This window comes from Peromyscus maniculatus, chromosome 5, assembly GCF_049852395.1.
Source record: "Peromyscus maniculatus bairdii isolate BWxNUB_F1_BW_parent chromosome 5, HU_Pman_BW_mat_3.1, whole genome shotgun sequence".
Lineage (NCBI taxonomy): Eukaryota > Metazoa > Chordata > Mammalia > Rodentia > Cricetidae > Peromyscus > Peromyscus maniculatus.
The window spans coordinates 133,807,679-133,822,341 of record NC_134856.1 but is presented as its reverse complement, the minus strand read 5'-3'; the positions used below and the strand labels follow the sequence as shown (position 1 = coordinate 133,822,341).

Sequence of the window (14,663 nt, the reverse complement as noted above, 5' to 3'; positions counted from 1 at the left end):
AGAGAACACTGGGATGAGTAACAGAGAATAGATGTCTCCACGTCACCAAGTGTGAATGCAGCAGCAATTTAGAGAGAGGGGACACCATGCCTCTCAGAATGACTTGTAGAGACCCAAGGAAAACCTGGACTCTGCATTTCCCACTTGAAATTCTTGAGTCTTTGGGACTAAGTGTTTCATAACTGGGCAAAGAGGGAAAGTTTTATCAGCCTATGAGAGGTCTTACTGTAAAGAAGCTTGGAGGTGAGCTGTGACCCTCATTTTAAGGAATCTAGTGCTTAGCATTTCTGCTGGTACTCTTCCATCTGGTTCACATCCAGTAGCCAGGCAGAAGCTTGGACCCGCCAGACAGAACATTTATTAACACAGCATGTCCCGCAAGAGCAGAAAGAAGTCTGGAGAGTGGGCAGGACAGTTGGTACCACCTGCCCTCCGTCTGTCCCCTGCAAGCACAGAGGCTCGTGCAGAGAAAGAGTTCCAGCATGAGAATAATCATTCACCATCACACTTCAGCAGTGACGCTGGCCCAGTGAAGTGGGTGAGGCCACTGTCTTGAGCTAGGGATCACTCCTTGACACCACGCCCTCTTCTCTCATGAGGGAACAAAATAGAACAGAAACCATGCAGACTGGTATTCAGAGCTGGCTGATTATTCCTGAAAGGCCCGCTCAGAGGAACAAGGAGACCAGGCCTGGTAGACACAAACTATGATGTTCAGTATTCTCTGCTCTTTTTCACTAAGTACTTTCTGGTAGTGTTTGAACTGCAGTTGGCCCTTAGTTTCGGTGAGGGTTGTAGTCACAGATCACTATTGGTTTTGAATGTGAAGTCTAGTCGAAATGGCTGCTCATACCTCAAACAGCCCCTGTGAGCCCCGGTGGTGGCAATGCTAGCCTCAATGTCCACTGTGGTACTGTCAGCCACAAAGCCACGCAGGCACCGTCTGTGGCAGACTCCTGTATCAGTGCCCCTTTAACATGTCCCTTCTGCCGTTTTTTGGTGTCAATATTACTGTTCAACCTGAGTGTGTCCACAGCTATTTCCATCACAAATCTTCTAAGCATGAGCACCATGGTTTTAAACTGCACATGCTCAGGAGGGTCATGTCCTCCTCCACTGAGCATGCTCACAAATGGACCCGCCCATCTATGAATATGTCAAAGCTCCCTGGATAAAATCCCTGTGCCTTCTGTGTCCAAGGAAGACAGACATTACCTTCTGCGTGGTGCCCATGCTCTCCTCGCCTGCTGCAGGTATTAAATCTTCTCCACTCTCAATGTCCCATCTCTGCTTCTTTCAGCTTTGTGCTGGCTGACATGAAACCCTTTATTGTTTGATTTCTGTCTTCTGTGCTGTCACTGTGGCCGCACACAGCAGGCACCAGCAATTCTGTTCTGAATATTTGATCAGAAACATGTGATCTCAGATGTAGGGTCTTACCTGGCTGTGCTCCCTCAGGACAAAGGATTGAAAGATGTCCCACCAAAGAATAAAATAAGTAAAAAATCAAGCCCCAAATCCCCAAACAAGAGACAAGCTCACTATGTTGAGGTCTAACAGAGACCAGTGTTTGATTCCGAGAGATCAGTAATGTCCACGGTTGAAATGCAGCCGCCAGCCAGCCAGCAGCATTGTCAGGGAGTGAGGACAAAACTCAGGCCCAGCCAGTGTCTTGCACTGGACAGGTAGGTGTCGCCATTCCTCATAACAGCTCCTTGTAAGTCATGACAAGAAGTGGGCCGGTCCAGCTGGCCGTAACCGGTGTGGAACCTCACTTTCTGTCTCCAACACTTGCATTTGGTACTCGGTCATTGCCGCGGTCAAACACCTGACCAGACACCACCGGAGGGAGCAAGGCTCTGTTTTGGCTCAGGCTTTGCTCAGGCTCAGCCTGGGAAAGCACAGTGGTGGGACTGGCATGTGAGGCAGCTGGTTGCGTTGCTCTGGCAATCTCCCCACCACCACAGTGTCTTCGGCTAGCCGCCACCTTCCAAGAGTCGCACGGTTCCTCAAAACAGCGCTGCCAGCCATTCCGCCATGGAAAAAGAAAGCCCTTCCTTCCTGCATCAAAATTAAGAAAAGCAGTAGTCACCATAACAACGATGGACCCGAGAAGCTTTAGGATTCTCGGGGTTATGAACACTGGTTTTCTTCTGTATTCCTAATTATTTCTTTATTGAAAATTTCATACATGTATACAGTGAAACATGATTATATACACCCCCCTTTTCTCCTCCTACTTCCCCCATGTCATCCTCTCCTAATATAATGTCATTTTTTTAAAAAAATAACCCTCTAAGTCTGGTTAGCGTCAACCATATGAACATGGATGTGGGGCCATCACTAGAGCATGTGACTCCAACCAGTGGCCACGTCTTCAACACAGAGTGATTCCCCCCCCCCCCCAACTGTCAGCTGCCAGCAGGTCCTGAGTCAGGGGTGGGGCCTGGGGGTCATTTGCCTCATCTGGCCTGGAGGTTTGCCTGGCTTGATCTAGAACAGGTCTTGAGCAGGTAACTAGAGCCTTTCTGGTCATGAGTGTGATGGCCACATTTTGTCCAGAAGACTGTATTTCACTGTGCCCTCTCTCTAACCTCTGGCTGTGGCATCCGTTCTGCGTCTTCAGTGATGACTTGGTAGGCGAGGCTATATATGTGCAGGGTGGATAGTGCAGTCCTGTTAGAAAGTTCTAAGTGCTGTCTCTTATTCTAGTCATTTATGTACCTATACTGGATTTTGCTTTTGATTTTTGAAATTGCATTCGTTTTCTTGGAGTGGGGGATCGTGTGTGGCATGCCGCAGTTGTGGAAGTCGGGATAATTTGCAGGAATCTGTCCTCTCTTTCCAGCACAGTGTCCTTCTGATCAAACTCAGATGGTCAACCTCGGGTGTCCCCACACACTGCACACACACATGTGAACACACACACACCACCACACACACTTACATATGCAAAAAATAAATAAAGGACTTGGTGTCCAGGGCTTTGTGCCTGGGGGAGTGTCCTGAGCGCGTCTTCTGAAGATGCTAATGGAAAACAGCAGTTGTCGTCAGTGTAGGGTGGGGGGCTTAGAAAGACAAGGAAGGTATGGGGGAGGCACAGCACAGAGCCAGCGCAGATGACAGCGTGACTTGAGGACGCTGTGATTTTGCAGATGAGAAGCTTTCTGTGAGGTTCCATATGGCAGGTGCTGCCGTTGTCAGGACTGAACCAGCTTGACGACTCCAGTGACAGCCCCAGGTTACACTTGGAATGGATGTTTCGTCTGGATTGTATATTCCCAGTTGTGTGAGACATGGTCCTTGCGTGCATAGATATGTTCGGTGTTTTTGTTTGTTTGCTTGTTTGTTTTGACATTGCTTACAAAAGCCTCTGTTTAGCCTGGGAACTACCCATGCTCTGTAGCAAGGCTATGCTATAAACGTGCACCCCACAGCTCATGCACCATTCGTCAGTTCTTTGGGGCAGTTTGTGGGAACAGAGGGCTGGGGTGGAGGGGTTGCCCTCCTGTCTCTGGCTCATATTAGCAGAGTCGTTCGCTTCCATGCTCAGGCTAGGGGAGTTTCTGACTCAGTTTCTTCACCTGTGGTTTTAAGGACAGCAGGTGAATTCTAAATAGCAGGCAGGAAAGTCCTCTCTCCATCCACCCCCTGCTTGGTGGACTGCCTCACTGCTGCAACAGACCAGGCCAGGGATGGACCAAAATGTCCTTAGCAAGAGAACTTGAGACACTGGCTTGCCGTGGAGACGATTTGTTGGCTGTGGCTTTCCTGGTTCTTGTAGGTCCTGAGGATCCACGTGCTTCCAGACTTTGTAGGATTTGTGCAGGTCTGTGAACATTATTGTTTGCTAGATTTTGCATAGAGTATAGGTTCCCAATTCCAACCAGGTGTAAAAGAAAATAGGATTCTGACTACAAGCAGAGGCAGCCTGTGTGACCACTGAGAACATGGACTCCACGTTCAACTCTGTGATAGGATCTGGGAACCGCACATACAGAACTACCCCTGACTGGTCGCCAAGACTTCCCAAGCTTCAGGTTCTTTCTGTTGTGAGTGTGCTGTATATGGTTCACCTGTGTGTGCACTTTCGTGTGCAGTTGCTCATGGAAGCTGGAGGTCAACCTCAGCTTCTCTGTGACTTTCTGCCTTGATTTTTGAGAAGCAGTGTCCCATAGTCCTGGAGGTAGCCTGTGTGGCTAGCTGGCTGGTCAGATAGTCCCAGAGGTTGTCTGTCGTCACTTCTCCAGAGCAGGGATTACAGCTGTGTGCTGCTGTGTCGGGCTTTGTATGTGGGTTCTGGGACTAGAACTTGGGTGTTCATGCTTTTCTAGCAGGTAATTACCAACTGAGCGTCCCCCCAGTACCCGCCAAGGTCCAGGTTACTCTGCAGAATTTGCACCCTGATTGTTAGTCTCTGACACTGTCATGGGCTAGCTGTCCCCTTAGAGTGTGACACTCCGCAGAAGGCCCGGCCAAGTGCTCATGCCAATAGTTAAGAGGTTCCTGTCCACCTGTATGAGTGTGTCTTGGGCAGGTGACTCTTAATGAGAAACATTGAGGAAAGTTCCTGTCTGGTGGACAGAACTGTCTCCAGAATAATGGAACTTCCGTTGGATGGGGGCGGGGGGTCACCACAGTCGCTGTCTTTCCTGATGTCACCTCAGGAGACAGAGACCACAGTGCTTCTTCCTCCTCCATTGGGCTCCTCATCATGCAGCTGTTCGTGTCCATCTGTCCCTGTGCGTGTGCTCCCGTCCCTCCGTGAGGAGGTGGGTGTCAACTGTGTTTGTAGCGCCACTTCCCCTCCATATTCCTTCTTCTTCATCTTCAGATCGTCAGGCCCTGCCCTGAGGGACCAAAGATGGGAAGCGGAACAGAGGCCAAAGTCTTGTCACAAAGCCCCACACCTTGGGACACAGCTCCTCACAGCCCAGCTGAGTTCTCTCACAGTTCTCAGGCCCCGGGGTGACTCTGTGCCTTGTCTCTCTGAGCTTTGGGAGTTGCAGGTGACCCTTGGCACGTCTCATCTTGGGGCAGCAGTGTTCCGGTTTCTGATTTCTTTGCTCTGTGTTTGTGTCCAGCTTCACCCCTGCTTAGCGGGACCCTGGTCATGACTTCGGAGCCCACGCTGCCTGTCTTAAGTTGAGGGCATCCACAGGTGACCCCACGCCTGCCTGATAAGACTGCACCCACCATTACCTGGGGTCAGAGTGCTATGTAGGATTTGGGGAGTAGGCTCAGGCTATAGTTTAGATGAAGAACATTTCCCAGCATGCTCTGAGTTCTGAGTTCAACCTCCAGAATTGCATAGATTGGATAGGAAGGTCCATGCCTGCAATCCCAGCACTTGGGAGGTAGAGGCAGGAGGAACAGAAATTCAGGGTCATTCTAAGCTACATAAATGATTCACCATCAGCCTGGGCCAGAGACTCACCCCCACCCCACTACATGAATAAATAAATAACAACAACAGTAAAACACTATTGAGGGATACAGATCACTGTCTAAAGGTTCAAACAGTCTTGTGTTTGTCTATCTCTCAGGTTCGTCCCCCCCTCCCCACCGTGTGTGTGTGTGTGTGTGTGTGTGTGTGTGTGTGTGTGTGTGTGTGTTTACATGTTTACACATTCAGGTGTGTGCAGGTGCACTTGTGGGGGTTATATATGCACATTTGTGCATGCAAAGCCCCGGGGGGGGGTGTATACATTCACATGTATGTGTGTGCATGTAGAGCCCAGAAGAAAACCTCCGTGTTGGTTCCTCGGACACCACTTACCGTGTGTTTTGGACAGTCTCTCTCACTTTCCCTGGATCTCACTGGTCTGGCTGGCTGGCCAGTGAGCCCCTGGAATCACCCAGGCTCCGCCTCCCCAGTGCTGGGACTACAGGCACATGGCACCACACATGGTGTTTGGGGCTTGGCGAGTGAGCTCTGCCTCATGCTTTCCTCAAGCACCTCACCGACTGCGCTCTCCCTGCCCCCCACACCCTCCTTCGTCTTCTTACTTTCTCCGGTGTTTCCCCGTTAGTGACTCTGTGCCGACCCTGGACGGCTCCGTCAGGGAAGCCTGAACCCAGGCCCCTGCCCTGGCCTCTGGCTGGTTTATTGACCTGTAAATATTTTCCTCCAGGACTGGCAGCTTTACATCCCTCCTGCAACCCTCTGGGTCTCCTTTTCACTTGCCCCTCCAGGAAACTGTCTGTTTTGTTTCCCACCCATTGAAACCCCATGACCTGTGACCCCAGGCACAGAAGGCTTTCTTTATTTCCTTCCCACACCAGGTTGTCCTGGTCAGGAAGCCAATCCTCGGGCTCCTAAGTCATCTGACAACATTGGTGACTCTCGGGGCAGTTGGTTGGGTTATAAAAATCATTAATCATTGATCTGTGTGCGATTGGGCAGAAGGAAGTGGCTTCCTGGTGATGGGATTCTCCTTTAGCCCCTGGGATCTGTTAATGCTTGGGCTCAGCCCCTGCAGGCCAGTTAAGGCTGCCTCTGTGCAGAAGGGGGACTCATCTGGATGAATGGAAGTAGGAGTTTCTTTTCCTAACTGTACACGGTGCCAGGCAGGCCCACTTCAGTGGGATTCTCAGTCAGTGCTGCCTGGCTCCTTCTAACCTGATCAGCCGTCTAGAGAGGTTTGGGGGATTTCTGGGAGCTGTTGGAAAGCTTAGAAAATGATCTGTGCAAGCCTCATATTTTGCCTGTCAGAGAAATGAAGCTGAAAGGTTAGCTGGCTGGCTGCAAATCCAACCCCGAGGGGAAGGGATATTGTGCACAATCTCCGGGGAGCTTGCTCCCCAGCTTCACTTCTGGCCTCAGGAGAATTGATGATGGGCGGGGGCAAGCTAACTTGGCAGCTCTCTCGGGTCAGCGACACACGTGCTTGGTAAAATATTAGGAAACGATGTAAATGCTTTGGCAAATGTACAAGCAAGATGGAGTGATGCCCAGGAGCCAGAAAGAGAAAGGATTAAAAGCAAGCCGCCAGCTCTAAGCAGCTCTCTACATTTGCAGCCTTGGAGAACAACCTGACTTTCCTGAGCCCTTTGGTTTAAGTGACCTGTGACAGGAAATTAGATTCTGACGCTGCCACATGTTTGGCCACATGTTGAAGAATGGGGTGCCAACCCTGTGGCCATGCTGCAGACTTGACCTGCCTAGGGACTTTAGAAGAGAGCCACCAGTAAGACGTGGGTGCTCTGGCTGAAGAGTACTTAGGCATGTCAGAGCCAAAGCTGTGGGGTGGAATTGCCCCAGAAGGCAGATGTCATGGCAGAGAGTGCACAGGATTAGAAGTTCCTAACTGAGAATAAGCGCAGTAATGTTTCGGGTCTGGATATCATAAGTTTACTTTGAAGGAGAAGTGATGGATCAGGATAAAAATCAAGTGAACTTCTAATAAACTAGAGGAATTTCCACGTCAGGCCTGAGAAATCTTTTTCCAGCTATGGAGACAGATACATCGCTCCCGCTTCATCAAGAGTGTGGAGTCTTAATATCAAGCCAGGAAATGAACCCACAGGGTCCACAGCACTGAGGCATTGTGTGCAAGCCTCTCACACAAAGCTAAGAGCTCCTGTCCTGTGGCATTCCCAGCCAGGCAGCCGAGGAGAGCCCAGCTCATGCTGAGGAACTCCCCAGAAGGTGCCCAAGCAAAACTTGAGCTGGTACCACTGGGAATCAGAGCCCCATGGCCAGGATGTGGTGGGAAATCCAAAGCCAGAGAGTTAAAGAAATGGCACAATCTTATTGAGGAACCTCATCCTTAAGCTATTTCCAAAGCAAAGCCACCCTATATTACAAAGCATGCTCAGAGGCACAAGGTGAGTGGCTGGCCAGTACACAGTGCAGCCAAGGAACTTTTTTTAAAGGAAACATTGAACACCATGCAGACGAACAAGTTGTGGATTCAAAAGGGAACCACGCATACCTTCTAGAAGTGAGAAGTAGCACCTATGAGTTGAGAAACCAGATAGATGGGCCACAGAGCAGTTTAGACAGTCTAGAAACAAACTCAGAGAGCCATAGGAGGAGCATTAGTACATACAGTGACTATCCTAAATGAGAAATGGAGGGGACGGAATAAAGGTAGGATCTTATGAGATAAGTTTACTGCACTGATAAATGCATGCGTTTTCAGAATTAAGGAGGTGAACTAAGATCTGAAGAGGCTAACACAAAAGTAATTGTGTTGCTATAACGGAAGATGCTTAGAATGGCAGAAAGGGGAACAGCACTAATAATTAGGTTCAGATTGCATGCAAACAATGGGGACAGGCAGAATTTTCAAGTTCCCAGACAAGACAGAAGACAACATCACTGCTGAGCTAGAGTTCTATACCCAGCTAAACTACCCCTCAAGGTGACAGTGACAGGTATTTTTACACTAAGAATAAGAGTGTTTACAACCTCAGTCCATCACCCAAGGCACAAATGTGATTCTGGGGGCATCCAGCCACATCTAAGAGGAAGAAAGGAGCTAAGATTTGATAGAGAGGAAAGTTTATAACAACTTGGCCAATGTCAAGGAACCCCGACAGTAGAAACCAACACTAATGATCACAACTGAGCAACTAAAACCAGAGTGTAAGAACTGAGAAGTGACTTCAAAAGCTTCTCTCATGTGAGAAAGGTCTACGAGAGAGGGAAAGAGGTTTTGTATTTCAGCATTTAAAGGTTCTTGTGTTTGGGAAGCATTGTCAGATGGGGCATGATGCTGATTAAAATTAGTTAAACTAATTAAACTATAACTGTCAAACTAGTTAAGAAGAGAAATGGAGAGCTTTTAAAGATTGATTTTAAAGTAAACAAAAATTAACAGGCAAAATGAAAACATTAAAACTAAATTAAAATTCATGTAATAAAACACTAGTAAGCTCATGTGTAAAATTATATACAACTTTTAAGGTTCATAGACAGCATATCATTATAAAATGGTAAACTATTAAGCAGATGAAAGTAGACTGTTTTAACCAGAAGTACCGGGAGGTACCTTTATGAATCATAAAGTGTTGCTCTAGACAAATGCATTCCACAGTGGCCTAAGGATCAAATGATACAGTAAACTTGAGGTTTGATGCCCCAGTCACAAGATTTCTAGTAGTTAAGTGAACTCAAGAGAAATGCAGATAGCTATTGGACAGAGAATCACTGAAACAACTGAAACTCATAGAAAAATTGCCAACAGCAAGCAGGCAAGCTAGATTTTTTTGTTTTGTTTTGTTTTGTTTTTGAGACAGGGTTTCTCTCTGTAGTTTTTTTTTTTTTTTTTTTTTTTTTTTTTTTTTTTTTTTTTTTTTTTTTTTTGGTTTTTCGAGACAGGGTTTCTCTGTGTAGCTTTGCGCCTTTCCTGGGACTCACTTGGTAGTCCAGGCTGGCCTCGAACTCACAGAGATCCACCTGGCTCTGCCTCCCAAGTGCTGGGATTAAAGGCGTGCGCCACCACCGCCCGGCTCTCTCTGTAGTTTTGATGCCTGTTCCTGGATCTCTCTCTGTAGACCACTCTGGGAACTCACAGAGATCTGCCTGGCTCTTCCTCCCAAGTGCTGGGATTAAAGGCATGCACCACTGCCACTGAGCAGGCAAGCTAGATTTAAAGGGCATGTACAAACTTACGTGATAGCCAGAGAAAACTCATTGCCACCTAACACATGTGGACTGTCTACAAGAACCAAATCTAGGTTGGGCTATAGAGTGAATCTTGTTGACCTCAAAGAATCAGCATGTAAAAGATGTTTTTAAAAGAAAAATGTACGTTGTCTTTGGGATTTTTTTGCTCCCCCTTTAATGTTTGTGGGTGTTTTGCTTTCATGTCTGTCTGTGTGCCATGCGTGTGCCTGATGGGCATGGAAATCAGAAGTGGATGCTCTGGAACTAGTATTACACTCCGTGTTGGTGCTGGGAATTGAACTTGGGTCCTCTAGAAGAGCAGCCAGTGCTTGGATCCATTCACCAGCTTGTTTTTAAAATTTCATAAATTATATTCATTTATTATTTATTTACTTACTTATTTTCTGACTTATTTATTTATTTACTTATTGTTTGGTGTGTGTGTGTGTGTGTGTGTGTGTGTGTGTGTGTGTGTGTGTGTTCTTGGCATTAAACTTAGGTCATCAGGATTGGTGGGAAGTACCTTTATCCCCTGAGCCATCTTACTGGTCTCTAAAACTTGTTTTTCTTAAAAAACAAACAAACAAAACCCCTCAAAACCTTAGAGCTGGTAAGATGGCCAAGCCAGAAGTCATTAATTTGGTCCCTGGAACCCACATGACCAGAAGAGGAAAGAACTGACTCCATTTTCTTCTGATGTCCACATGCATGTGGTGGTGTGTGTGCACATGCACACATACACTCAAATAAACTAACAAATATAAAAAAAGCACACCTTTAATAACTCATAGGTAAAAGAATCTTAAAGTGAATTACAAGCCACTTGGGTCTGACCCACTATAGGAAGATTAAGGTGATTTATTATGTGGCTAAAGAGCTTGAAGGGAGATTTCATGTTTTACACCTCAGTTGCTAATAGGGAAGGAATTAACTTGTAGAAGTTAGGAAAAAAAGAACATAAGAAAGATGAACAGATCAATCCCCCAAAGACACTCAATGTCCAAGAAACATTCTGGAAGGTTGGTGTTTACAGTGACTTCTAAAAACACTAACTGCACACAGTAGTGTGGCACTTTGTCACATGCAGCAGAATGACAAACACTTCAAAGTCCCCTAAGACCAAGGGTTGTTGAAGTCATGATGGGGATACCTTACCTCGGACGTTCATAGGGTGCCCATCTGCAGAGACCGGGACAAGCGAAATCTCCCAGGATTGTACCTCCACATCCAGCAGGTACTATTTAGGTACGTTTGAACGCATGCAGGACCAGATGTGCACACAGATGGTCAGTAAACCCTTCAAAGCCCAAATGTGGAAATAACTCACTGCCCCTCCACTGGGAAATAAGTAACAAAGCTGTGATTTGTTTATATAGTGGACTATTACACAGTAATTAAAGAACGGTACTGACATAAACCAGTTTGAGTGAAAGCAGGCAACTAGAGAAGGTGGCCTGTCAAGAGAAAGTTCCTGAAACTCTAAAATAATGCAAACTGGAATGATGGATAGTCACTCCCTGGAGGGAGAAATAAGGGACCAGGGAGGGGCTTTCCATTGTATCCCAGACATCTTAAATGTTGTAGGTCAAGTATGGGGAAAGGTAGCCATCAATTTTTTACGTTGTTTGTGGAGATTTGTCTAGCCTTGATTTCTGTGTGCTGCAGTATTTCAGCTTTTATTGGCTTTTAATCTACCAGAATTTACGGACAGAGCAAGTGTCAAAAGGCAGGAGAGAGGTGGAAATTCACAACAAAAGGCTCTGTGGCTAGTGAAGCTGGTGGCTGGGTAAACATCCAAGACAACAGCTCCGAGCTATTGTGACCGATCGGCCAGCACGCTAAAGTCCCGAGAGAAAAGTGAACTCAGTGGACGGTAATGGCACCCTCAGAGTTCACTGTGCCCTGATTTCTGTATCCTGTGACTGTATCTCCTTAGGACTGTACATGGGAAGATCACCCTAGATTTACAGGTGGCCCCAGGGAAAACCTGAAGCCCTCACAAAAGGGAGGCAGAAGGACCGAGTCCAGAGTAGGAGTGTGCAGACAAATTAGGGAAGGAGCCTGGAGCCAAGGAGTGAGTAAGGGGGGTCCCTGGTGAGGAGCAAAGGCCACCAGGTTCACACTCAGACCCTCAGGACAGGATCGGCCCCGCCAACACCGTGACTTTTGTCTTCCCGCTCCCCCCCCCCCTTTGTGTGCAGTAACAGGCTTGTGTTGCCTCATGCCATGATGTTTTGGACGTTTGTTAAGATGATTCTAAGAAATGAGGGCTTTTCACAGAAGATTGCTGTCATGTAGTTCCCATACAAACCTTTAACCATGTGGCCAAAACACAATAGGAATAAAAATGATGTGCATTATGAAGGAAAATTGCAGAGTGGCTAGTGATCTACCTGAAAAGTAAAACAGGAAGATCTATGTGAAGAAAATTATAACTCTCTTCTGAGCAGACGAGGTCTCAAGTAGGAACCTGGACTGTACCGCGTCAGTACCATCCAGAACTCAGCCCTGACACATACCCACACTGCAGGCCTTGCTCCATAAGAGCCCTGGCATTTACAAGGAACTGAATAAGGTGACTCAGAATTTAATCTACGAGAAAATGTCCCAGAAGTAGCAACTGTCACTCTGGATGTCAACATGTGCGTGACTCATCATGACTTAACATGTGTGCTGTGATGTAACAAGGGCAGTTGGGAGGCGGAGGGGCAAGACAGAGCTCCTTTTACAGACAGGAGGCAGCCAGTGAACACCTTCTCAAGCGCCACATTGTGGACCTAGCTGGTGTTGTGGGTTTTGTTAGTGATTTTCATGCTTAAAAGGGTCCGCAGCCAGGCGTGACAGCCTGCGGCTATAATCCCACTGCTCTGGAGTTTGAGACAGAAGGTTCAGGCCCAGCCTGGGCTATGTGAGACTCTGTCTCAAAATAAAATAAAATAAAAATAAAAACAATAATGATAATAATAATAATAATAATAGAAAAAAACAAGTCGGGCCTCAGGCAGTATAGAAGGGCTACAGTGTGCCCTCCAGAGCAAAGGTGTGTATTGGAGAGGCTTCGTCCAGGCATAAGTCCCAGGCCTGTGGCCAGGACTCTAACATGACTGGCTCAGCCATATGTTTTCAATCAGGTCTTCTAAAACAGAACCACCTGCCATTCATGGTGACTCAAGCTTGCATTCCAGTCAGCATCTGGGAGGCTGAGGCAGGAGGATTGCTGTGAGTGAGAGGTAAGCTTGAGGTACATAATGATTCCCAGGCCAGCTCAAGCTATAGAATGAGACCTGTCAGAAAAACAGCCTCAAGCAAAACACAGAAGCCCAAACCATGTCTAAGACTGCCCTGCACTGGTAGGCTGGCCAAGTGTGACCAGTGACTCGCAAACCAGACGGTGCGTCTCCAGAAGCCATGACTCGAGTTCACGGACCCAGTGTTCCCAGCAGTGCTAGGGTATGCTGTATGCACATGAAAAGGGACACTTTCGCCAGGCGGTGGTGGCACACGCCTTTAATCCCAGCACTCGGGAGGCAGAGCCAGGAGGATCTCTGTGAGTTCGAGGCCAGCCTGGTCTACCAAGTGAGTTCCAGGAAAGGCGCAAAGCTACACAAAGAAACCCTGTCTCGAAAAACAAAAAAACAAAAAAAAAAAAAAAAAAAAAAAAGAAAAAAAGAAAAGGGACACTTTCCCTCACGGTGAACGAGCAGGAGCCCAGGCCCCGCCTCCTGACCTCACCGTGTTTGCACTGTCACCCTGTCCCCTGCAGGTTACTTTCTGAATTTTCTGGAGCCTGTCAACAACATCACCATTGTCCAGGGCCAGACGGCAATCCTGCATTGCAAGGTGGCAGGGAACCCACCCCCCAACGTGCGGTGGCTGAAGAATGATGCCCCGGTTGTGCAAGAGCCACGGAGAGTCATCATCCGGAAGACGGAGTACGGCTCGCGGCTGCGGATCCAAGACCTGGACACAACAGACACAGGCTACTACCAGTGTGTGGCTACCAACGGGCTGAAGACCATCACTGCAACCGGAGTTCTGTATGTGCGGCTCGGTGAGTGGGCACAGCAGAGGTATGGCGCTAGCACACAGCGTTCACAGTGCAGAGCAGGGGACGTGTTTGGTATTGGAGCTGAGCATGCACAGGCCAGCCAACATCCAGAAAACCACCCCAGGCGCTCTCCCGCAGAGCACTAGGGCTCCTTAGCCTGTTTCCAGCTAATAAAGGAAAAGAGTTGCATATGGAGCAGTCTGTAGACCTGGGCCACAGAGAGGCATCCCAGAGGCAAGCAGGGATGACTGTGGTGATGCCACACTGCTGGAGGCCAGGTCGCAGGATGATGTTGGCCATGCCATAGACAGCAGGAGCCAGAGCCTAGGACCCGTCTGTGGCTCCACCGCACAGGCCAGGGCTCACTTTGCTGCTCTTTTTCTGTGGTTCTATCCCAAGTGCGCACCCATTCTTCATGGGCAGAGCTGGCCCCACTGGGCAGGAACAGGGTGCAGTGCTGAGTCTCTGTGTCGCATGGGACAATAGGATTAAATGGCAGAAGAAAATTATCCCGCTCTGACCCAGTAAGGGAAGGTCCCCAGCAACGCACGCCTTGGGCCTATCATCTGGACTCACGTTAGAGGCAGCTCTAATGAGTAGAACAGATTTTGTGGATAAAGTTTAGATGAGAATGGAGCAGGGACAGGAAAACCGCCCACCCGTGCTTCTATGCAGAAAGTTCTCTTTCTGGAGTGTCTGATGTCACCGGCATGTCGTCTGGAGTGGGAGAGAGTCAGGGCATAAGGACAGCTGGACACAGAGAAGCTGCTGGACTGCCCATGCTTATCACTGGCCATATTAATAACTTGTCTTTTTGTTTCACGTTTTAGGTCCGACACACAGCCCAAACCACAGCTTTCAGTAAGTATCTGTCTCCAGTCACCTGACTGCCATCCTGAGTGTTTCTCTTAGGAGAATGCAGGTTTTGAACCCTAAGATGGCCGTGTCTATACTACTGAGTTTACTGAAAGCTGACTCTGAACTCAGATGAACAGGCAT

General features: G+C 48.0%; 1 protein-coding gene across 2 annotated transcripts in view; it reads left to right on the top strand.

The window, feature by feature from the left end:
• Positions 1-14,663, top strand: part of Ror2 (receptor tyrosine kinase like orphan receptor 2) — a 184,522-nt gene that overhangs the window by 150,969 nt on the left and 18,890 nt on the right. For both annotated transcript variants that reach the window (XR_013051658.1, XM_006976840.4), the window contains exons 3-4: positions 13,380-13,667; positions 14,495-14,525. Coding sequence is in view for 1 of the 2 variants with exons in the window: in XM_006976840.4 (XP_006976902.2) it covers positions 13,380-13,667; positions 14,495-14,525 (319 nt within the window). In the remaining variant the exon portion in view is untranslated. The remainder of the gene's footprint in view (positions 1-13,379; positions 13,668-14,494; positions 14,526-14,663) is intronic.